A 24,501-nucleotide genomic window follows, 5' to 3' on the forward strand; every position below is an offset into this window, starting at 1 on the left:
ATGGTCCGTAGCTCTGAATTAGCAGTAGAAGGACCTGATCTGATACATGGTCATCCTGTATGCTTCCCTGTGCAAGCTTTTGAGGATCTGGGGCGCAGAGATGCCAGGTGAGTGGGGGGGAATCAGCTTGGATATCCTTAGCTGAACAACATTTTCTTCTCTTCCTCCACTGTCGTCTGTGGTTGGGAACATTTTTTGTTATTTAAATTACTCTGTGTTTTGTTATGTTCTGGAAGTGGTTTGTGCCGTTGGCTATTCTGCCCTGGGGCCTCTCTCCTCTTTGCCCTTGGGCCTTGCTCCCCTGCTTTTCCAGGCGTGGTGGTCTGGGGGAGGGAATATCCCTGGCAGATGCTTCCCTCATCTGGTCATTGTGTTTCTGTCCTAACCGATTATCAGTAAATGACCCATCCTGACCCAGCCTCCCTAGGAAATAACATTGTTGGGTAACTCCTGGGTTTAGGGTGGGCTTGAAAGGAAGGTCAACGGTAGCAGGAACAGATGGACATTGTTGTGGCTGTTGTGTTGGCAATACCAAGATGCTCTGACCCTGCTCCTTGGTACCCTTTGTGTAACTGTGCTTGGGTGGTGGTGTACAGGCTCTGCTGGTTGGTGGTGAGAGACAGGTAAGTCTGAGTATGTGCTCCAGGTGAGTGTGCTTCCCTTCAGCAGGCTGATCCTGCCTCCATGGCACTGTGGTGTAGCCACAGCACCCAGGAAGGAGAGGTAAAACCAACCTTCAGTTGGGTAAACTGGAGGGCACACCAGCCCCTCTATAGGTCAAGCCAATGTGATGACATCTTAAGGGATGTTTGTGTTTTCCTTGGAGAGAAAATAGAGGTTTGCTTGTTGATAATTAAAAAGCAAGAAAATTTTAAGGCTGTTTGACAGAGTCACAGTCAGATTCCATTTCATGTCCCCAAATCCCTCTTCTCATTTCATCTGGATACAAAAATGACTTATTTCCTCTTTTGCTTCTAGTCCTATTCAGTAGGCCAGTTGGGAGCTTTAGAACAGCTGCCCTCTCCCATGGAGAGGTGGCTTGCCTTGTGGCAAAGGGATAAAGTGGTTCTTGGTCAGCTAACATAAAAAATACTTTGGGGTTGTTTAGAAATGTGAAACTGCCCTTACTCACAGCAGTTTGGGAGAGAGATGGCAGATGTTCTTTCCTTAGATTTTTTTTTTCTTTTTTTTTTTCTTTTTCTGTTGAGTGAAGCTTCCTCATCTGCCTTGTCCGGAGCTGCTGCATTGAATCCTCTGCTGAGCTGAACAGAGCAAGCTTTGCCACTTTGACTTGAAACTATTTTCTGAGGGGTCAGTGGGGTCAGCAACTGGTAAACTCATTTCATCTGTGTATCCTCCTGGCTGGCTCTTTTCCAGTGGCCTTGGAAAGGTAACACTGCAATATTATTATCTGTTGTTGAAATCGCCCCATTCTGCCCCTTACAGAGGTGAAGCATCTTTTGCGAGGTCAGCATTCCCTCCACGTGTCAACCTTTGTGGGTGCTAGCAGCTGGAGAGCTCGCAGCCAGTGTGGGAGCTCCTATGCTGGTTTTGGTGCGCTCTCTCTGCCTTTGTTCCCTCTCCCCTCTCCACCTACCTCTCCCACTTTCTCTCCTTTCTCGCCCCTCCTCTGTCTGATCTGGGGAGGGTTTTTCCTCCTGTGCTCACAGCCCTGCTGTTTCCCCGAAGGCTGTCTGCCCTCTTTAGCATGCAGAGCCTCATCTCCTCCAGGTTACGCAGAGGTGCCGCAAAAATAGAAATGAGAAACAAACGCCCCATTGAAGCAGCTGGTGAGCCCTGGCTCTGTTCCCTGCTCCCTCCCATCTACAGTCACAGGGCTTTATTCGTTTGTGTTTCTTTATTCCTATTGCTTGATCTGCCTTTTAGAATACAAAACTGGGGGACTGATGGCTGATTGAAGTAGTCTAATCCCCATTCCCCATCCTAGGAGGAAAATGGCTAGCCACTGATGTCTTGGGCGTTAGATTTCCTCTCTCAGCTGTGCTCCACTGCCTCCCAGCTCAGCTCGTGCTTTGATTCTTTCTTTGCCTTGGAGTTGACAGCTGCATTGAGCTTCTTTATGAGATGCTTGGAAGAGAGGAGGAAGGTGGCAAATCTTGGGTCTGCTGTTTGGCACCCCAAGCCTTTGAGTTTTTCTTGCTGGTGCAAAAGGTATGAAGTAGTGTCAGGATGCTGCCTGGAGAGGTACTGGTTTGTATGCTGGTGCAATGATGCTGTTAGCCCTGTGGCATTCGGGCTAGTGCTGATACGGAGGGTTCCCCCAGGTCAGCCTCTGAAGCCTGTGCCTGTGGATCAGGCCCCAAGGTGTTGTCTAGCTTCAGATCCACCCCAGGAGAAACCTGGCTTATCCAGGCTGTGTCTATTAATGACTCATTCTTAGGGATGAGGTGGTGTAGTTTTATCTTGGGCTGAGGAGAGCAGAGCATCCCAGTAAACAAGATAATGCAGCTTAGGGGGTTTTAACAGGGTAAACACTTCAGAGTTAAATGAGGGTAAACAAACTCCCAGGATCTGAGCACCCCGCATGGATGGGATTAGCTCTCTGGGTGCCCAGGTTCGCCTGGTGCGAGTTGTCTGTTGTAGAGGTGGTGGGACGGGCTGTGGCTGAGCTCTGGAGGCAGCCCAAACTGGCTGTAGCCGATGGAAACAGAGAGGCTTGAGGCAGTCTTTGGAGCTGGTGCCGAGTTATGTTTTGAGACTTTGCCTAGCTAGGTGGGAGACCCGGTATGTGTATTGTAGTGTGGCTGGAACGCCAAGGTGCCACATCAGCTGCCTCTCTGCTAATGGGAGTTGGGGGAAACCGAGGCATTGGGGTGGATAAAGAGCTGAAGTAGGATCCAGGCAGTCAGTTGCAGTCCCAACTACACCAAATTTTCCATGTGGCCTTGCACCTGCTGTGGTCTCTCCCCATCCTTCTGCTCCCCTTCTCTGGATAACTTTGAGAATAATATTCCCTTTCTCCCCCTCACTGCTCTCTGTCATGTTTGCTTAAGCTGTAAGCTCCTCAAGACAAGTGCTCTCTCCGCTGGGCTGCATGGTGCTCAGCAGTACTTTCCATTAGTGATGCAGGTGTATTGTGTCAGCCGGGGAAAGCCCAGTCTAGGCACCATCATGTTGGAGCCTGGTGAGCACTATTGAATCGGCACAGGGACTGGCCTGGCCAGGTCTCTCCGGATCCGTGCTCACACACGAGGTGTGCGCACTCTCATTTCCAGTCATGGACTTCACTGTGTGTGCACAGCTCACAGGGAGCTGGCCCATCTCCAGGGATGCCCAGAGGCACTTTGGTTGGCTCCATGATGCTGCAGTAGCTTCCTTCCCCTTTGATACTCTGCCTCTGTTGCTGTTCCCTTTTTGTTGCTGTGCTGGCCTCAGCTGATCTTGCCTTGGATCGATAGAACAAAATAAACGAGATTGAGAAGTGCTGAAGCCTGGCCCAAGTGTATATGGGAAAGAGTAACCAATATTGGATTTTGCTCAGTTCAGAGAATAGTGGAGAAAGGTGGAGAGGGTCAAAGCAGACAGAAGACTTGAGAAATGCATTTCTGATTTCTAACATTCCCAGGACAAATTCAGCCTGGCCAGTGAGCAGTAACTCCCAAACTTTTTGTGCTAACAAACCAATGTTTTCAGTGAAAGCACCAGGGCCAACCCATCTGCCATTGCCCCGTAGCTCATCTTGGCACTTGCCCTATTTGAATTTGTCCTTCTGGGACGTGTAGTTGTAGTACGCAGTGGTGGGAGGGAACCTTGGGAGGTTGCCTAGTCTGTGCCCTTGCCTAAAGGCAGTTTAGCTCTGCTTAAATCATTTCAGGCCTTGTGTATCCAGATCCAGTGCGGCATCCAGGTAATGTCTCAGCAGTGCTTTGTAAAATCTCTGTATTTCTAATACTTCAGGGCTGTGCAAGCATTTTGACATCTGCGTTCCAGTGATATCTCAGAGCTTTTTCCAATACAGGAGTTTCTCCTCTTAAGACATTTCTAATGGATGTTTCCTATATTGTATCAGAAATGTTTGGTGCTAGTTCTCAAGGTGGTGACTTACCACTTTGTACTATTTCCTTTCATAATATTTCTGTTATTTCCATTCTCAAGATCACCTAGCTGTACCTACAGTCTTTCTGTGCAGTGGAGATGCCTCCTTGCCTTGTGTCCTTGGCTAATTTCATTATCATGTTCCTAATTTTTGTTCCAAGGTCACTTAGGAAAATGGTAAAGAACAGCATATCCAAGGACAGACCTTGAGGAATTCCACTAATAGCCTCCCTCCAGCACAAGCCTCTTGTCATTTTTCATATAGCCAATGCCTTATGGTTGCCTTACAGTTTTCCTGCTAATCGGTGTCTTTTCTTGCCTCCCTTGTGATTCTGCATGAGGCACTGTATCAGATATTTTACTGAAGTCCAGAGGGATTAGATCTGCTGCATTTCTCTTGTCTAGAAAATCAGTTATCAAAGAAAAATACCAAATTAGTCTTCATTTCAGCTTATTCAATTAGTTCAGTTCAGTGACTAGTTCATTAAGAATTGAGAAACAGAGTACGAGCTGAGAAAGCGGGAAAACTTGTCCTTTTTTCTTCTAATCTATGAATAAAAATCAGCTGTGAGAGGATGAGATCTTCTAGTTTTAATGTGCTGAAGAACAGAGGGCTAGGAAGCAATTGGTTCGGTTCACCCAAATTAGTTACTTTGCTTGCTTAACAAAACCATTTTAAATGTAAAACATGTTTTGGTAATCTCATTTTTTCTTTATGTCTCCCTATTTATCATGGTACTTATCGGCTGAATGAAGCCAAGTTCCAGGTGCTGTTTTCTTGCATTTTGATTGAAATTCAATATGCATGTGAATGTACCTTGACACAAATCACAATTAAAGTCTCATCTAGGAATCAAGGAGTGTCAGTCAAACCTTCTAATAGATAAAATGGAAATAACAAGGATATAATTGTTGAAAGAAAAGTGCAAAATGCAACCTGCCTCCCTGCTTAGCGTTAGGTAGATGTGTCCTGTTGGGACATTTTAATTCTTACCTGTGACAGTCAGCCCTTCCTCATGAAAACAAAAAATGTGAAGGCAAAGTGAAGTTCAAATCAATGACTTAAAAATAGATTTCCAGGCTGCTGATTTAAAACATGATTACTATTGGCCATGTAGATAATTTTGGTTTCAATCGGTTCCTCCTGCATATAATAGAGCTGCTGATCAGGAGCACTAGAGTGAAATCTTGCCTGGGTGACAGTCGGATAGGAAACTGTCATTGTCTTCACAGGGCCAGAATTTCACAGCTTAAGTATAAGACATTTGCTTCCTCTCCAGGATGGGTGTTTAACAAGGCACCCCAGCCTTTCAAAGAGGCAAAAAACCTCAGAGAGGGTGAACCATCACTGGCCTGTTGAAGGGAGGTGCCCCAAGCTGGGTGGCTGCTTGGCACCAACTCCTCCTGGATGTAAATGCTCTTCTGCCTGGTTATGGATATTTCCTAAAATACCCTGATTTTCCTCAGCTGATGAGAGCACAGCCCATCTGAGGGGCAGGTTGCCCCGAAGGCAGGTGTGCGCAGCAGGTTGGTTTGGCAGGAGCAGGCCGCGAGGAGAAGACCAACCCAGTGGGTGTCAGTCCTATCTCTGATATGGGTTTACTTCCATTTTACAGGGACCTTGTGCCTCTGCCTTGCCTCCTCGGAGGAGCCAACCACTGATGGCCTCACGTCAACTTCCCTGTTGGAGTTTGCCATGATGTCCCACCTGGAGGCCATGAATTCCCATGAGCAAACCAGCCCGGAGGCTGCAGAGCCTGATTTTACCCCTGGCTCTCTGCACGCTGCCCCGGGATCAGGCTTTGCCAGTGAGGAGAATGAGGAGTCCAAGATCTTACAGCCCCCGCAGTACTTCTGGGAAGATGGGGGAGAGCTCAACGACTCCAGCCTGGACTTGGGACCAGCAACAGGTAGGTTATTTTTACCCCATTCTTCCTCCCTGTTCTGCAGGGACTCTGGGGAGGTGGAAGGATGCAGGGATCTGTCTTCCTTCTTTGACACAACTCTCGCTAAGAGGGCCTGAGATTAAACGTCAGCTCTATTTTCTCACCTCAGTGCCTGATGTGTCCCCGGTGAACCCTGAGCAAGCACAGGCTTTAGAAACCAAGTTACAGCTGAGCCTTTATTCCTGAGCTGCTATGAGCTGGGAAAAGTATTGCCTCCACCTCGTTTCCCATTGCCTCATGCCCTTTCTTTCTCTCCTTCCCCCTCTTATGATCTCTTCTTTCTCCCTTCTTTCAGTTGCTGTCAATTAAGCACAACCTAAAGGTCTCAAGACCCTCGCTCTGAGACCAAGGCCATCTTGGTGTTTCAATCAAAGCTGGGTTCCCTGGGCCGAATTCTGGATTCCTCACTGTGTGACTTAAGTGGGGATTTGGCCCAAGAGAAGCCAGCAGGTTTTCTCCATTGGGCAACTGTCCTGTTGCCTATCCTGTCCTGCCTGCTTCCTGGGGAGTTGTGGCCAAAATGAGTTTTGTTGCCATTTGAGCTTGCTTTCCTCTATGGAGTGTTTTCTGAGACCGCTGAGTCCCCTCAGTGGTCTGCCCCCTAGCCTCTCATTGGCTTTGAGATGCTCACAGGGAGAGGGATGGGAGGAAGGAGGAGCAGCATTGCAGGGTTTCCAGTAGCTTAGGAGATTATTTCACATGCTCCTGCTCTTAAGTGTCATGTGGGGCATGTATTAAGTGTTACCCAGGGGCTAGGCTTCAGCCTTATCCCTCCTCCCTTATCCGATATCACTGCCTCCCTCTAGCAGGTCTGAGTGAGGTCTGCAATTAGAAAGCACAAGTCTTGTTTTATCTTCACTCCTATTTCTGTGACCCTAAAAAAGACCTGTGCTCACACAGGGCTGAGGGCCGCTGCAGTGCTGTGGCTCAGGCTTCCCACTGGGGCACAGTGCATGCTATGCGGGGCAAGGGCCGGCCCAGCTTAGGTCTCCGAAGCCCTTTGCTCACTAACATTGCTGCTAAACTCATCTGGCCGTGCTCTTGCTGCCCTGTGGCTCGTGTGGCCCCCGGGGCACTGGCCAGCCTGACCGTGGGGTAGCTGTGCAGATGGTGCCTCTGCGGCGATGCTGGGGGCGGATGGTGCGTGTTCCTACCAGCGCATCCCTGGGACACGCTCTGCCTTAGCTGCTCTCACACACTGGCAGCGTGCTCAGCGGCGCTTTTATTTGTGTGCCAGCAGGCACCTGCATGTCCTCACAGATCTGGACGTGACTTGGAGAACAGCATGTGCTTGTGCATTGAGAGCGAGATGCACTGGGTACCGAACCCAGCCTTGCCTCTTGCATGTGCCTCGTCCCATTTGTATACAGAACACGCTCCTCTCTCCTTCCGTTCTTGCCTGCAGTGCTTTCCTCCATGAGCAGATGTGCTCTTTCAGCTGTCCTTTACTTGTACCCTGCCCTATCCACTGCCTGGCTAACCACTTCTGTGCTTCCGAGCACTGTTTTTTTTCCCCTGGCCATTGCTGTGTCCAGAGCTCATGTCTCGGCGGCATTTCAGAACCTTGGTTAATAGAACAGTTTGAATTATTCAAGAGCTGGGAGCGCATTTCTACTTAAAATTTAATTAGAAACCTGCTGTGTCATTTTACAATAAAGGCTGTTGTAATAGCATCTCTAAACTGGGCAGCTTTCTCCTGTCATGCAAAGCCTGTGCACGAGAGATGCACACATCCAGTAGATCTTACGTGCTGCATGTGTGGCAGATGCCATGTGATACCTTGTGAAACTATGTGATGACATCTGTTAGGCTATTTTCAACATATAAATCCATTAAACAGTTTCAAACAGCTGCTGTTTAAGGAAAAAAAAAAAAGTTTATGGTGTAAGTTTTCCTTATGTGGGATTTCTGTCTGAATGACAGTGAAGTGTAGCCTGGCATAGTTGGTAGCTCTGTCCCATGCACAGATTTGAGACCATGTATCAGTTGAGGCACAAAGCAGGATTGTTACACTACTGGAGAGAGAAAATTCCCTGCTGTGAAGAGAGACCTGTGCTGGCTTCTTTATCTGTTTATTGTAAAGATCCTGGGTCTGGAATTGGTGGTCGTCTTGCAGATAGGCCAGGTCTCCTGAGATTTCAAAGCTGTGTTAGTCATATCTCTTTTTAATTGTTTTTTATGTCCTTCTGAAGTCTGGGTAGGGAGATTCCTCTGCCTATGTGCGACACTGAGGCAACAAGACATAAAAAGTAATAACAATCTGCAGCTGCCGCTGTTTTTTTGGGGTGTGTGGGGTTTTTTTGTTTTGTTTTTTTTTTTTAAGTGCACTTGAACATCCTTTAAAAATATTTCTGGAAAACATGTGGCATCTAGGGGCACCTGTTAGTCCATTAGAAAGTGAGAACAAACTCCCACTGCCAGAGCACAGCTCAGCCTGGGGCTCTGATTCTCTTGAATAATGTGCTTTTGCTGATTTATGCTAAGGAACAGTAAATCTATATTGACATCAGTGAGCACCAGCCTGTGGAAGGACCCTGAGATTTGTCTCTTTCTGTCTGAGTGTGCACACTTGCACGTATGCTAACCATGTACAGCTGCTACCCAGTGGAGCTACATCTGGAAGAGATGGATTAGGTCTGGTGGAAATGTGGATGCCATACCCTTACAGAAGGAAGCAATGTGTGACCCGGTACTTCAGCCAAGAGGCAAGTCAGCGGAGTTGTGTTACTTCTGCATCCCACTGCCTTTGGGCTTCCAAGGAACCTAGAAGCTTCTCAGGTTGTAGTTTGGGTTTGGCTGCTTTGTTTCACCTTTGGTATCAAATTGGCCTGAGCCACAGATCAACGCTGAAGATAGAGTGGACTTGCAGGGACTTGCATCTGGCTCTTGTCCTCCATTCCCTTTTTACCCCGTCTTCCCCATCTTGTTTCGCCTGGAGGCTTTTAATCCCCCATGTTTCCTACTGTCACACTGGACTTCCTGAGCAACAGATGCAACATCTAGCTTTAGGGCTTGAAGATGGGAGTCATTAGGGCTGCAGGTCCTTTTGAGTCCTTGCTTTTTAGTGAAAAAGTTATATGGTGGCGTATCCACCCTGGAGTGCTCCCTGGTTTGCACCTCTTGGTGTTCTCCTTTGGCTCAGTCAGAACACAGTGAAGACTCTAGGTTGAGATAGCCTACTCATTATTTGCTGGGAAGTACGGGCTCCTGAAAACTGGTGCAAGACTTGTGAATGTCTGGCGAATGAAAGCACGTAGTCACTCTCCTCCCTCACCCAGCAGCTGAGCCTCCAAGAATTGGAGTGCATCATCACGTCTTCCAGTGTGACCGTGGGCTGGCGTCAAGCTCGCAGGATCTCCTCTTTTAACTCTGAGGTTGTGGCATGCCTGTGCTGGAAGCTATCAAATCTAGTCTTACAGGTTGGCGATTCACTAGGATGGCATGTGGTGCTGGGGGGGGAGGGAATTGTAATCTTTTAATTATTCCTGGTAATTAGCAGAAGGGATTCCCAGGAGAGCTAGGATGTGGGGTAGCAGGACAGACAAGTTAGAAGGACTGTATTCAAAGAAAAGTAAGTTTTCTGACCAGCTAGTGGAATAAAATATCTTCCATCCTTAACTCTTCTCTGATGGTGAAATTCAGTCCCTTCCGTGATGAATTACTTGCCTCTGGCCAGAGAGATCCCAGTCTCTCTCAGCATTACTGAAATCGTCTGTCTCTTCATCCAGACTGACAGCAAATCTGCAATTCTTAATACCATCTTCAACCCAAGCATTAATGAAATGAAGCACCTGGTAAAGACTGTCTACATAAGAAGCTTAGCGCTGAGCAGCCCCCTGCCTGAGCTCAGCTCCCAGGATGCCTCTTGTTTATGCCCTGGTTTAGTGTACACTGACACGTTAGGTGATCTATCTTGGGACAAGCCATCTTGACCGAGACGTTGCTGGCAAAGGCTGACCTGTGACAAGAGGATTTCTCTGTGCATAGTCTTATTCTGATGCCGCTGTCCCTGACCGACTCTGTGTTTGGATGAGGGTGGCTTGTTCTAGTTCTAGCCTTATTGCGGCTCATACAGCGAGCAGGAAAAAGGCACAGGGTATTTGGGAACAGCTGTAGCACTTAGTACCCAGTCTCTACCTGAAGCAAGTTTCAAGCATAATGAGACTTAACCACTTTGCTACCCTGGGTCTCACTTTTAACTATGATCTCTTTGTGTGGACCTGTCTTGGAGCTGCAGATAGTAACTTCTCCTAGCATTTCTGGAAGATTAGCATATTAGCCCCAACTGGCTCAAGTCCAGCCCCAGTAATTGCATTTTGCCTCTTTGAAATCCCCCTGCATTTTCAATCGGACGGAGTATGCCTTTTTGCAGTAAGCCTCACTGCTCTGTAGCACAAAACAGCGAGCAGATACCACCTCAGGCCTGGCTGCATTTTAAGCAGCGAGTGGAGTGCGCCTTGCACTTCCCAAAGTTGGCAAGTGCTTTAGTATGAATGGTGCTATCAGGCTGTGTTGTTGTGGTGGCAGCTCAGGAATGTTCTTGTCTTTATTACAGTGCCTTCTAGTTATCAGTAATTCAATCACTGGTTAACATGATTTTCCAGTTTAATCCAATAAAGACCTTATGGTCAGGTTATGTGTACTAAAAACAATGAGGGTCACCCTTTTTCTGAGCTGTCGCAGTTGCTTTAAACAGCTGATAGTGGCAAATACAGGGTAGGGAACCTCATAGGACGGTAACTGAGACTGGCTCTTCTGAATGAAGGAGAAGCAAAAATGTAATGAATTAAATGTCTGGCTGGGGAATTGTGCTGTGGCACAGTGCCAAGTCTTGGCCCATCTGGTGTCAGCAAAGTTTTGGTATTGATTTCAGAGTAAGCAAGACATCGCCTAAGTGGCGGCTGTTGCAGAGGTTTGGAGCTTGTGTTCACCTCTGCCAGGGCAAGTCATCTCCCCAGGCGAAGGAAATGAATCTGTGCAACCCAGACCTGGGTCTGCTGGGAGATGTAAAGGGCAGGACTTAGAGTGGCAGGAGGGCTGTGCAAGATAATTTCTTTAGAAAATGGTGCCTGAGGGTCTTTGCAAGAGAGCTCGGAAGGGAAAAACTGGGGGGAGGAGGAGGTGGGGGAAGCGAAGACAGCTGGATGCTGCAATGCGAGCAGTGTCACCACTGGTGGAAAGCATTAAGAGGTGTAGCTAAGGATGTGGTGGCAAAGAGGTGAGGTTGAGGTGTGGAATTTCATATCAGTGAACCAGACTCTCAAGGGGATGGTGTGACTGAGAAGCTCTGGGAGAGTATGTGACATGGAGCTGTGGCTGCCCGCTATGCTCAGCTGGTCCATCCCTGCTAGACTGTTTGGCCAGAGATGCTGGGACAGTTTCATGGCTCCAGCGGGCAGTGCTCCTGAGCTGTTTGCCTCTGTGATCATGCTGGTTCCATTGTGGCTTGGCTGCTCTTGTTTGTGACTGGAAGGGTTATGTGCCACATGCCACCTCCATGTGTGGCCACAAGCTCCTCTTGTGCTCCAGCCTAAGGCTGATCTTCATGGGAGACTTACAGAGCAGACTCTGGCAGGGAAGAGCTAATGGTGTGTGCAGTTACTATCTCCTTTCTTCTCAGGCACCCTTCTCTTTGGCAATGCTCTGCTTCCTCACTGAAATTAGATGAGCTGATAAATGAGCCTGAGGAATCTGGTGTTGCAGCCAGCTCCATAATACCTGTCTCCTTTAACAGAAGACTCTGCCCCACTTCTGCAGCAGGAGCACAGGTCACCTGGGTCTGTCTGGCCTCTCTGTTCCATGGTTCCACAAACGCTGGTGGGGATGAGAGTGAATAGCACTGGCATAGTTAGGTGGGAAGGTCTGTGGGTGCACTTCCATGTGCCCAGGGCATGAGAGCCAGGTGTAGAGGGTCTGCTGAAGGTAGAGGACAACTAGGTGGGCTGGTGGGTTGTAGGGTCTAGAAGGCTACTTGCTGAAGGGGTACTACTAGCTGAATGTTGGAAGGAGCCGCTGAAAGTGGGAGATGCCCTTTGAGTTCCCTTAGGGCTGGGGGGAAGGGGAATTGAGCGAAATGCCTAGAAGACTCTTTGAATGGGGAAGCTCTTGGCTCTGTGTTGCACAGATGAGTGACAGAAACCAGGTTGTCTGGAAGGAGCCTTGGGAAAAAGATGCCGGGATCATACCAAGGAGAAGGACAGGTGCAAAAATGCCTTCAAATTGCAGAAGAGGGATGTAAACTGAAAGAAAATATGAGTGGCTTAAAGAGACCTGATCTTGAGAATTGGACGGACACCCTTGCTAGTGACACAGTAGGAGGTGATTCCAGGCAGGAACTAAGTGTCTAGCTGGAAAGTCTGAAAGGAAGATTGACTGACCGTCTCTGAACCTGGAAAGTGATTGAACCCTTTTGGGAACTGGGTTGTACGGAGAGCTCCTTATTTCAAGGAGCACAAACCAGCACAACTCTGACCAAAACGCCTCACGTTTCGGTGCTCTCTGTGTGAATCTGAATAACAGCCCTCTCAAAGTTTGAGGGGAGTTGAGGTTATAATCAGTGGGGTCTTGTGAACCAGATAGGAGAAGAAATCTCCCAGCTTAGCATGCAGGATAGTGGGGAGACTGGTGGCAAGTGGAGATGTTAACTCAATTAGTAGCGATTGTGAGAATTCCTGTGTCTGCTTTTACCTTGTTGATTTGTTGGCCCAGAGAAGCAGCTCAGATTTCAGTCTTTGACTGTCTTGTAAGACAGAAACCTGCTGGGAGAGAGTGGGATGGATTCTCCCTGAGCTTCCATCGCCCAGAAGAGATGTCAGAGGCTGCAGCCCCTCCGGCATCCTTAGGTCTTGTTAGTGGAAAGGCAGCATGACTGCACCATGCGGGGCTTTCCCCCATGGGAGCTAGCTAATCTGTGACAGAGGAACTTAAGGAAATGTCGAATGTATGACTTCAAAGTAGAGCTGACAGGCCAGGAGCATTTTATTTCCCATGGGGCAAACCTCATGCTGCTTTTTCCTGGTTTGTTTTTCTGCTGTGCCCATCTGCCAGTTCTTGCTCTCCTCCAGGTGGGAAGAGGGAGTGTCTTTAGGCAAAGGAGATGGCAAATTGGATCACTGATCCTTGAAAATAACATCTCATCTGACAGGGCCTTGTTTTAAGGGGCAAAACCCTCACACAGCACGTCAGGGCAGGCAGAGTTCCTGCTGAGGTTATTGGTTTTGGTGCAGACCCTGCGTATCCCTGCAGCAGGAGGAGCAGCAGAGTCCTGGGAGATGCACTAAACCTTCACCATCTATCTCAAGAGGATCCTGACCTAGTGTCCTCAATCTCTTGGTCTACAGCTGTTCTTGCTGTTACCCACCATCCATCTAGCAAGGCAGTGAGCGTGCCTGCAGACACTGGGATGTGTAGCTGTTGGTAAGGGCCTTTGGGAAGACCAGTGCCAGGCAGCAGAGGGGAGATGGTTTTCGTTTGTCTGTGCTGCTGCTGATTGCTCTTACCAGGCTCCTTGGCCTCTGAGGGACCATCACCAGGAAAGGTGTTGGGTAGAAAAAATATTTTAATCCTCGGGGTCCTTGGGTAGAGTCTTAGTGAGGGTGGGTGCTCCCTATTGAAACACAGCGGCAAAGCAGACATTGCTTCTGCCTACAGCAGTCAGTAGATCTCATGGTCTGTTTGCAGCCAGAACTGTGAGACAGTCACCACATCACGACCCTGAAGGACAGCAGCTGGATCACACTCATCTTTGGGCAGCATCTGGAAGGAGCTGCTGACAGCATGAAGGGAATGAGCTGTGGGTTAGGGAAGCCATTTGCCAGCTGAACAGGAGCATCTTTGCACCTCCTGCTCAGGGTGAAGGGAGCAGCACTCAGGAGGGATGGGGAGGAGCATGCAGGAGCAGCATGGGCTGTCCTGGTTGCCAGGGAATATCCAAGGCAATGGATGTTTGCTGACATGGCCCTCCCTGCCTGGGAGCTCACACCCGCTCTGGTAGCAGCAAGCGATGGATTGGAGTCAGGGATGCATGGAGATTCCTTGTGCAGATCTCCTCTGTAAGGCATCCAGACAGCTGCTGCACGCTGTGCTCAGTGGAGCATTTGCTTTGGCAGGCAGGAGAGATGAGGGCCTTAGGGGTTTCAGTCACTTACTTAACAATAACTGTAGATGGGGCAGGGTGCTCGTTTCTGGCTGTGGAGGGATTGTCTTCCTTCCCTTTGCCAGTCAGAATGTGTGCTGTGCTTGTCTTGGGGAGAAAGGGAGTTAATTGGGATGCAGACTCTTGAAACAGAGATCCTCGGGTACAGGCAATTTCTCAAGGGAGATGAAGGTTGGTTTATGCCTGCTGGATTTGTGCCTGCCTCTGTGAGCTTAACATGTCTGATCTTACAGATAGTCTCTGTATCCTGGTATCCCAGCTCCTTGCTGGGCTTCCAGAAGAAACCACTGCCTGCTCTGACCTTATGTTTGTGAGGTCCATCTTCTTCAGCATCTACATTTGTGTAGCAACACCACATACATTTGTGGTCAGAGCCACAGAACAAGGGGCTGAAGTTGGAGGGAGGGGAGTTAGATTCAGCTCCTGGTTTCTGTTTTCCTGCAGCAAAACTGTTCCTTAATGGCATGGGAGTCTCATAATGCAGATGTTTGTGGGATGACTCTTCCGCTGTGAAGTGCTGTACAAACTGAAGTTCTGTGTTTCAAAGATGCCCAGGTTGATTCAGGTTTTGGTGGTATTACTTGGGTGTGCCAGGGAGTAGGATTTGGTTTTCTGTGCCTTTGTTTCTCTTCCCTAGTATTTCCCATTTAGCTTGTGGCTGACGCTGCTATCACCCCATATCTTTCTGAATCCCATCTGAAATGAACCTCTGGGTCCCAGCCTGATTCTTAACACTCATAACCTCACCTTAAAGATACCAGGTATCAAAACTGTTATTTATTATTGTCTGTGAAAATGCCTCAGGACAGAAAGGAATGGAGAGAATGAACATATGAATTTTCCCTAGGGAAAGTGGGTTTGCTGGGATGGGACAGGGAGCTGGGGAAGTGCAGGAGGTTGCAATGCATTTGTCAGATGGGATTGTTTTCAGTAGCAGGCTACCCCCTCTTGGGGGGTCTCTGCCATTTGACCCCATCTGTGGCTAGATATATAATGGGGCCAGCTCTCTGCCTTTCAGATGTGACATGAAGTCTTTTGGATCTCTTTTTAGATTACAGCTTTCCTGCTGCGTCTCAGAAGGCCCTGCTGAAAGGGAATGGGACACAGGTGAAAGACAACTGGGAAACAGCCACTGTCCAGCCACCGGCAGAATTTGTTGAGCCTGGTTTGCACACGCCTTTCTCCAGCACACTGGAGGAAGAGGAAGGGCTACTCCCTATAGACCACTCAAGAGGAGGAGTGGAGAGTCTCCAGTCCTCTGGGCCAGAGGTTACATCTTCTGAACCCATAGGCCAAGAGGAGGACTCCTTCTCCCTTATGTTTTCCACAACCTCTGCTAGGCCAGGTATTGTGACCGAGGCAGCCATAGGAGGGCAAGAAGAGGACTCTGTTCCTGCAGGCTTAGACCTTGGGAGCAGCATGGGACCAGGTCTTCTGCCTGTGTCCTCTATTTTTTCTACTACTGTTGCTGCAAGGTCTCACGGTGTTTCAGAAGAGCCCTTTGAGGTGACAGCTGGGGACATGTGGGCTGTTGGAGCAGATTTGGAGCTGACTGTAACTACCACAAGACCAGAGCTTACGGAGACCACAGTGGAGGCTGGTGGGGAAGAGCATTTGGCCACAGAGGAGGTATTGGAGACCACGGTGGGGTGGGAGATGCTGGAGCCCACGGTGCTAACTGAAGTGGAGCAGACAGTGGAAACACCTGTGGGGACACCCTCCCCTGGAGGCAGCTCCCCAGGCACCCAGACACTTTCTGGGAGTGAGCAGCACCCCACTTCTGCATCTCCGTGGGACAGGGCTGATGAGCCTGCGCTGGATCCCATTTGGAATGACACAGAGTCAGCCACTGAGACTGTGGCGGCAGAGAGGAGCTTGTCACCACAGGCTGGGGATGCCCGCATGGCCGTGCTGCCAACAGAGCTGCCCTGGGACTCTACACAGGTACCACTGGGAGCAGGGAGTGGGTGGGAGATTGCAGTGGAGATATTTGGGTATTTCTCTCTTGGGGGTTGTTCAACCCCTTAGCCTTACCCGCATCCCTAAGTCTGACCAATGGCAATCTGCTGCACGAAATCCTGCTTCTAATAAACATCTGCCCTCTGGGGCATGCACAGCAGTGAAAGCTCCTTGTTTCCTCAGCCTGCATTATTGGAAGTGTCAGGACAAAACTGGCCCCAAGGATTTCTGGAAAGGGAGTGAGAAGGAAGTGCTATTTTTGCCGCTGCTGCCTTCAGGGACCAGATGCAGAACAGGTGGAGCAGGGTACAGTGATCTGTGAGGGTGTTGGTCTAGGAGAGTCTGTGGGAGAGGAGGTGCAAGGTCAACTGCAGTTCCTGAATCCAGTGAACTGGCAGCTGGTTAAGGGAGAATAGGTAGCAGGAGCTGACTGGTGAGGAAGTACCAGGGAAAGCTTTTAATTTTGCTTTCTGTCCCATGGTACTCAGGAGCCTGAGCAAGTGACTTAGTCCCTCTGTGTTTCCAGTACTGCCTGCAAAGTGCTGCCCTGCCTCACCAGTTTAAGGACCACAGAGGCTTTTGGTGAGGTTTTGTGGTATATTAAGTGCTGATCACATACAGAATAAGGCTGCAGGCTAGAGAGCTTGCCACCAAGTATGTGAGTCCTGTTGGAGTTTAGATAGAGATGAAAGGTAAGCTGGGCTGTGGCCCAGTAACGTTGTCGCAGCCCCATGCGCTAGCACTGAAATGGTGATTCCTCCTTAGTACAGAGGGTTAGAGGACAGTTACATCCTTAGAGAAGGGCTTCATGGGGGTATGGTGCAGCCCCTTGCTCCTGTCCCTTATGTACCCCATGCTTTCAGCAGGAGACCTGCATTTGCTACCTGAACCCAGCTGTCTTTGTCTTGTCTCTCCAGGTGATCTGCAAAGACTGGAGCAACCTTGCAGGGAAAAACTACATCATCCTGAATATGTCGGATAACATTGACTGTGTAAGTCAGTCCAAAGAGATGTGATGGCATGGGGGGAGTAGTGCTTAGAGAAGTGGAGGCAGGCACAGCTCTTGCTATCTGTTTTCACTATAAAACATTTTAAAAGCACTAAATCTCGACGTCCCTATAAAGGCTGTGGAGAGAAGGAGAGGAAGACAGAAATATTTCTGTTCTCCAAAAGGGAGAAGAGTGGGTGGAGAGATGATTTTGCTCGAAGTCTAGCACATGTCAGTCCTGTATTGGATTTTGACTAACTTCTGCCTTCCAGTCTGTGGCAGTCAGTACCTGGATTGTCATGAGACATGAGAGCTTTTAACATTGCACCTCTTACTGGTAGGAAACGTGGCAGGATTGAAGTGTGATTCTCCTTCCCTCTCTTCCTTTTCCTTCCCCTCCTTCCAAGATAGAGTAGCATTCCTCTGATGGCTCAGAGGAATGAGGACTCCCTATTTGCAGTGTGAATGGTTCAGTGTCAAGCAGCTGTCACTAAATCTTCCTTAAGTGCCTCTTCTCCCCACCGTGTTATCTTGTGTGTTATCTGGGTCTGTTAACCAGCCATGCTCCGCTAATCCAATGCCTGGCCATCCATCCCCATAAAGCTGCAGTTAATTCATGAGCCCAGAGCCCCTTGTGGATCCCTGGTAAAAGGGCTCGTTCACCTCTGCTGGGCCTTTTATCAGGCACTTTAAAACCAGTTGTGAAAGGCCTGGGGTCAAGGTGCCTTTCATAATTCTCCGAAATGATTATGAGCCTGACAGCCTGAGACTGAAATGTTTCATCAGGGAACTGTGTTCTGGCCTCGTGTGTCTGCACACTCACTTTCTGCGGATCCTGCTCTGGGCAGAGCCAGCTGGTATTGTTACTGCAGGGTGGCTCTGTGGCACTGACCTATTTCAGTGACCTCACCAGTTAGTTACTGGAGAGTTGGTGTTTTTTGAGGGAAGGGAGGAGCTGTGGGGTTTTTTTTCGGTTGGTTTTTTTTTTTAAGATGAACTTCTTGTGGACAGGGAAAATAGCGGAATTCCTATACACAATAAAGCATGCTGACAGCTTTAAGAGTAGATGAAAAGTCAGTCTCTTTTCTCCCAATTTAGGCAAACCAGTTTGCTCTTTGGAGGGTTTTAAGTATCTCTGCTACAGTTCACAATTGCAACTCAGAAAATCCATCCTTAAGAAACAGAGTCCTGCTGTTTCCTTCATGTTCTAGTCCCCATTGCTCTTTCTCCCATCACTGTGGAGTTTAAATGCTGAATAATTTTGTAATAGTAGTAGCTTCCTTCCTGTGGTCACTTGCATTTGTGTTGTTTAAACCCCTGGAAGGGTGAGAACTGAAAAGCAGCTGTGCAGATGTCTCGACCAAATTGTGTCTTTACTGTTGAATCCTCAGTTCTGTCTTTCTGAAAGAAGACAGTGCCCTGGGATGGGCAGGACTGAACTGTTTTTCTACTTGATTTCATGTTTCAGAACGTATTTCCCAGTGAATGGTTTGTGCTGTCCTCCCCCTTATTCAAAGGGACACTTGTCAACATACATATTTAACATGAACACTGCTTCATTCCCTGCCTCCCATTACCACTTTGTATGGCTGCAGCTGGAATCAAGCTCTCTTCCTTTCCACGGATGTTGATGCAGTTTGTTTCCTACCCATGCTAATTTGCTCAGTTTGGCCAACTCACCTACCGTCTGCCTGTCCCTTTTGTTTCCTGATTTCTGTATCTGAGCCCTGTGGTGTTTGAATTTCCAGGGTTTTGAGGGAGAATGTGCCTTGCAAGTGCTGTAGTTTAAATTAAGGTGAATGAGGATTCCTCACATTTCCTGTGTTTTGGTGCCCTGATCTGGTGTGGTACCAAGTCCCATTGAAAAGCCGAGGGACAAGGAGTATGCTTAGCCCCTTCCAGAGGGTTGCACCTTGGGCTGTAATATTCTTCATAGTGCCAGGCTTTTACCTGCTGCAGGCATGATGTTTGTATTGCTGGGTTAAGCTGGCAGCCCATTTATTTTCCTAATGGGCTCTGGGCAAGGCAGTCACTTCAATCTCTCTCTCTGGGCACATCTCCCACTCAATATACCTGGGAATTTTGCCCAAGTGAGCATCTCACCCAACAGCGATACCTGGCTGCGCATTGGCAGGTGACCTCCACCTCAGTGTATGTACATTCAGGCTCCTTCACAGCTCACTTTTCTCCACTATGGAGAATTTATCAGTGCTCTGCAACCTTTGCTTTCCCCATCACTAGAAACATCTCACCTATGTGCTCCTCCTGGGCTGAGCTGCTCTCCCTTCCTCTGCATCCCCCAAAACAGAACCACAGGCTAGCATTGGGGCCATAAGCCAGAGCCGTAGCTGAGCAGCATGGCCCTGCATCCTCGTGCTGCTCGTCCTGCCTCCCCGTGCCTAAACCCGTAACCTGATGAGATGAGGCACTGGCAGGCCCTTGTGATTCAGGCCCTAGTCATTGGTGTCTTTTCCAATTAGGCCATTTTCAGCACAGGCCTGTGCCTGCCCTGAGCGCTTCGAATTGCCATGGCAACAAGAGCTCTCCATTTTATTAATCATCTGTGTGGCCTTCAGGTTGGCATGGCAACCAGAGATAAGAATAGAAACTCAGGAGTGAGAAAGCTGCAAAGGAGCCTGCTGAGGGATGGCTAGAGCATGTCAGGCTGAGCGGCACCCGCTGACCCAGCACTGGCTGTGGGGAAGAGCCTGGCTGCTTCCTTCTTGCTTTACATGACAGTGTCACTTCAGGATCCCTGCATGCCAGAGGAGCTGGGCTTGGCACAGCGTGGGGCATATGGCAGCCACAGGAGCTGAGGAGGAGGGTTGGTGTGTCAGGAGATGTGTGTGTGGGTCCAGCCTGGGGCACTGAGAATGTGCAGGGAAGCGTTGCACCAGGTTTAGCATTGCTGGCTTTTGGGTATACCTGGTTCAGGGGGCAGCCCTGCCATGCAACCATGCCAGCCCTGCAGTGCTACATCTGCTCCGTTCCCACCATGTGCTCACCAAGGTCCCTTTCCTGTGGCAGGAGGAGTTTCGGCTGGAGAGGGGTCCCCAGCTGTTGGCACTGGTGGAGGATGCCTTCTCCAGACAGGCGGATGGACTGCAGGACCGCTGGCTGATCTCTCTGAGCAAACCCAATGAGAACGACAAGCACTTGCTAATGACGCTGGCAGGGGAACAGGGTAAGTGCTGAGAGAAGGAGCCTTTCCGTGATGAGGGGGTGTATATTTAAGGGGTTCTCAAATGGAGGTGCTCAGCCATGTTGGAAGGAGCTTTTGTTCTCCAGGCTGTTTCAATCCCACCAGTTCCCAGTGTTAACTTGACTTGAGGGATGGAGGGGGACTGAGAATGTAAGACTTTCTTCACATGTGTCTTCTGGCTTATATCTCACCTCTTATATGAAGCTCCATCTTCTGCACTTTGCCTCCTGCTTTGGTCCGTCCCTGGATTGCCTTCACTCAAGAGTCCCTCAGCTTTCTCCCGATGCTTATATACTTCCCTCCATGGGCAAGCCACTGCAATGACAGGACATGACAGCCTGCTCTTAGTTCACTTCGTAACTTAATTCTTCAGTCTTGTCCAAACTGGACCAGTCCTGATGGTACCTCCTGTGCATCCCCAAAGAAACAAAAGCTGACAGTGAAAGGTGGGCTGGGCTGGAACATTTTACCATCTCTTTAGTCCCCTTCTGGTAGAGGGGTGCTTTTCCTGTCCTGCTTTTGCTACCTGCTTAGTGACAGAGGCCTCTAATTTTGACATTGTGACCTATATGAAAAAAACCCCAACCAACCAGTATTCTAAAACACCCCACAGTGGTGGGGCTAACATTTAAGTGGTATTTGCTGTGTCGATGCCTCTCTCCCACACTGTTGGGCTGGACCATGTGCCAATGGAAAGGCTTTGGTGAGCATTTGATCTTCTAAACTAAAACTTTCATGCCCTCATGAAAGGGGACATCCTGGAGAAGAAATCAGATCTAAACTCCAGCAGCACAGCCAGGCTGGGAGATATCCCTGAGTTTATAAACCTCAGGAACTGAAGTATTTTCTCCTCTGAAGAATTGTGCTTTTGTTCAGTTCCTCTTTTTACTGCTGTGCAAGTGAAGGGAGAAATGAGCCTCGGCCTCTAAATCCTCCCTGGCTGTTCTGGCTCTTCTGGCTGGGAGGGCATCCTGGGAGCTGTTAGGGAAGGAGGGTCCCAGGAAGAGGTGGCTCAGTGTAGGCTGGTAGCACCCTGGCTGAAGCTGTCTTCTGCTGGGAGTGGAGCTGTTACAGTCCATCTCGTGCAGCCTCTGCTGTTACACCAGACACACCACCTTGCCAGGGTGCTCTGCAGAGCAAAACGCACCTGCTAAAGGTTGTAATTGGTGAGCATGGTGCTCTGTGGGAACCTCCCTGGAGGTGTTTAAAAGACGGGTAGATGATGTACTTGAAGACATGGTTAGTGGTGTTAATAGAGCTAGGACAGAGGTTGGACTCGATGATCTTGAAGGTCTCTTCCAACCAAAACTGTTCTATGATTCTATGATCTTGGGTGTTGCAGCTCAGGAGCAAGTTGCTCTGGGTGGGGAGGCTGGATTGGGCATTATAGGCACCTGCCTCCATGACTCTTTGGGTGTTGCTGCTCACTCCCAGAGCAGACACAGCTCCTGAGAACTTAAGTGGCTCTGGGGGGGGTGTGTGTGTACCTAGGTGCTTCTGGTATCAGTTTGTGCCTAGATTTTTTTTACCCCTTTAAAGAATGTTCAAAGGTACCCTTGGCTGTGGTCCTTGCATTCTAACAGCCTCCTAACACAAAGTACCAGTGAACAAAACTGTGTATTCCCCTGCTTCCATCCTGTTGGGGATCTCAGACTGATGAGTACATCTGACTGAGCTAACCTGAGCTGAGAGCAGCACTGATCTCTTCCTCTCCTTCTTTACAGGCGTCATCCCTACAAAAGATGTTCTAATGGCACTGGGGGACGTTAAGAGGAGCTTAGCTGAGGTAAAAGCCTGTCTGCCTGCATCCATTTGTTAAGACTAGCTATACAATTAAAATAAGCAGCTTGAAAACTGGGAGCATATCTCAGTCTAACCGAGTGCTGAACCCACAGCAGGCAAACAGATGAGTCAGACACTTGGCAAACTCCCTTCTCGCCTCTCTGGTAGTTGCCAGGCCATCAAATGTCTGCTCCCATTAAGAAAGTAACTATGGGTTATTCCCTCCCTGCTTTTCTGGCTTGGTTGTGAAGCTGCTTTTCACACATTCATTTTGTTGGGATACTTGGTCTCATTCCTTCTGCACTATTGCCAGTGGCAATGTGGGTGCTGCAGAGCCCCACATTTGGCCCTGCTCACCCTACAGCTGATTTACATACACGGGCTGCTCTCAGTAGTAGCTCGGGCTTTGCTGAAGGAGGTGGGAGAGGTGCCTGTACTAGATGGGACATGTTCACAAACCTTCTTCCTGCAGTCCCAGGGTCTGCATTTCACTCCTGTAGACAACTGCCTACATGAGAGCAGGCAGAGGACCAGAGGCAGTGGATGCCAGACTCTTGTGCCAGCTGCCTCTAGCCCTCGCATATTCCCTTCTAACCCCGGGCAGCTTGGAATAGAACAGAGATGAGGATGAATCAGTCCCGTGATCTCTGACTTTGCCCCTTAAGCCTATGGGATATGTAGACACTGAGGGCCTGATTCTGATCGTGTTTTTTACGCTGCTGGACTAATTCTGCTGATTTTAGCAGCAGAGTTGGGCCACTGCCTTGCTGGCTGTTTGCTCTCACATTTTTCCCTGACCTAACAAACTGGTGCAGTTAGACAAAGCAAATTAAGTGCTCAGTGCTGTATTGATTGGCTTACACCAGAGAAAGTGCAAAAAGCCAACCCTGTAGAAATTGTGTGACTGAAGTATCAGCAGCTAGAACTGTCTGGAAAGAAGGATTTTTGTTGGTGCAGGGTTTGACTTTGCAACTGTTGACCCTATGTTATCATGAATCCTACCAGAGCAGCCTCACCACATGCCTCCGACTCTCCAGCTCTATCAATAATAAAACACTGCTCATTGCACTGACCTTGCGCTAGCATGAGATTAGAAGGAGGAGGGAGGATATTCTTACACCCGTCATACTTACTATCAAATTGATATGTAACCTGTTTGAAATCTGCCAAGTTGCTGGGAACAATGTTGGGCTTTGTTTGCTAACAACCACAGGAGGCTCATTTCCAGAGCAGCTATTCCTAAGCTTTGTGGATCAGCCGGCAGCTGTCCGCTTTCAAGAACGTGAAAAGACCACTATGCCCTCTTAGGACCAGAGCTTTAATGGAAACCCATTTATTATGGTTACATTTTCTGTCAAACAGTCACCAAAGCCTCAGCACCAATCAGTGGCTCATAGTCTTGGGAACTCTTAATCTTGGGCAATTTATCCCATGAAAGCCTCCTTGTCTTGCACGTAGGTGTAATTCTTGTGCAGGTGATAAACATAAGATTGTGCCTGCTGTCACTTGCTGACGTGTCAGCTTTCATGGAAGATGGTGTTATATTTAGTTATGTGCCTTCTGGCCATGTATACATCCTGACTCCCCAACCACGGCTTTTAGTTCCTCTGCCCACAGTGGTGGTCCTGTGCTTGGACCGTGGTCTGAACAGGATCCCACCTGGCTGCAGGCCAAGGGATTTAGTGTACCCCTTTCTTCCTTCCAGATTGGCATCCAGAACTACTCAACCACCACAAGCTGCCAGTCGCACCCCAACCAGACGCGCAGTGATTATGGGAAACTCTTCGTGGTACTGGTGATCATCGGCTCCATCTGTGCCATCATCATCGTATTGGGGCTCATATACAACTGCTGGCAGAGACGCCTGCCCAAGATGAAGAACATGGTGAGTACTGGACAGGTGGAGAAGGTGGCTAGACTCTTAGCCCTTAGGATGGAGGGGACTGGAAAGTTAAAGAGGGAGATTGTTTTCCCCTGTCCACTTACAGGACATAGCTGGATACACTGCTGGAGCAGCAAGGGAGCCCATTCCAGGCATAAGAGAGGTGCAGCCTGTGAGCGCTGGGCTAGGAGTGAATTTACCTTTTCCCACTGACCCTGCAAAGTCCTCAGTGACCCTCATAGCCTGGTCTGATCGTGCTTCTCAGCAGCATTAAGAACTGTCCTTCTTTGTCTCCTTTTGTGTTCCTCTCGTCCTTTGCAGTCGCATGGCGAGGAGCTGCGCTTTGTTGAGAACGGCTGCCATGACAACCCCACCTTGGATGTGGCCAGTGACAGCCAGTCTGAAATGCAGGAGAAGAAGCCAAGCGTGAACGGTGGAAACACCATCAATGGCCCCGACAGCTGGGATGTCCTGATCAATAAGCAGGCGAGCGAGGATGTGGATGTGTTTGAGGAAGACACGCATCTTTAG

At 49.0% G+C, this 24,501-nt stretch overlaps 1 protein-coding gene across 1 annotated transcript; it reads left to right on the plus strand.

Annotated features, from left to right (window-relative positions):
* PODXL2 (podocalyxin like 2) lies at positions 1 to 24,501 on the plus strand. The gene is made up of 9 exons (XM_009959206.2): positions 1 to 107; positions 1,690 to 1,790; positions 5,673 to 5,966; positions 15,209 to 16,101; positions 17,034 to 17,108; positions 20,132 to 20,288; positions 22,031 to 22,092; positions 23,794 to 23,973; positions 24,292 to 24,501. Exons 1-9 carry the CDS (start codon positions 1 to 3, stop codon positions 24,499 to 24,501), a joined length of 2,079 nt encoding a protein of 692 aa, XP_009957508.2.

This window comes from Leptosomus discolor, chromosome 9 (assembly GCF_034619465.1).
Source record: "Leptosomus discolor isolate bLepDis1 chromosome 9, bLepDis1.hap2, whole genome shotgun sequence".
Taxonomy (NCBI): Eukaryota; Metazoa; Chordata; class Aves; order Leptosomiformes; family Leptosomidae; genus Leptosomus; species Leptosomus discolor.

Bases quoted from the DNA above. Each gene is read 5' to 3' on its own strand.
- PODXL2 (XM_009959206.2), top strand. From the start codon at position 1: ATGGTCCGTAGCTCTGAATTAGCAGTAGAAGGACCTGATCTGATACAT. The intron at 17,109-20,131 runs GTAAGTCAGTCC...TTCCTGTGGCAG, and splicing joins TGTCGGATAACATTGACTGT to GAGGAGTTTCGGCTGGAGAG. The intron at 22,093-23,793 runs GTAAAAGCCTGT...TCTTCCTTCCAG, and splicing joins TTAAGAGGAGCTTAGCTGAG to ATTGGCATCCAGAACTACTC.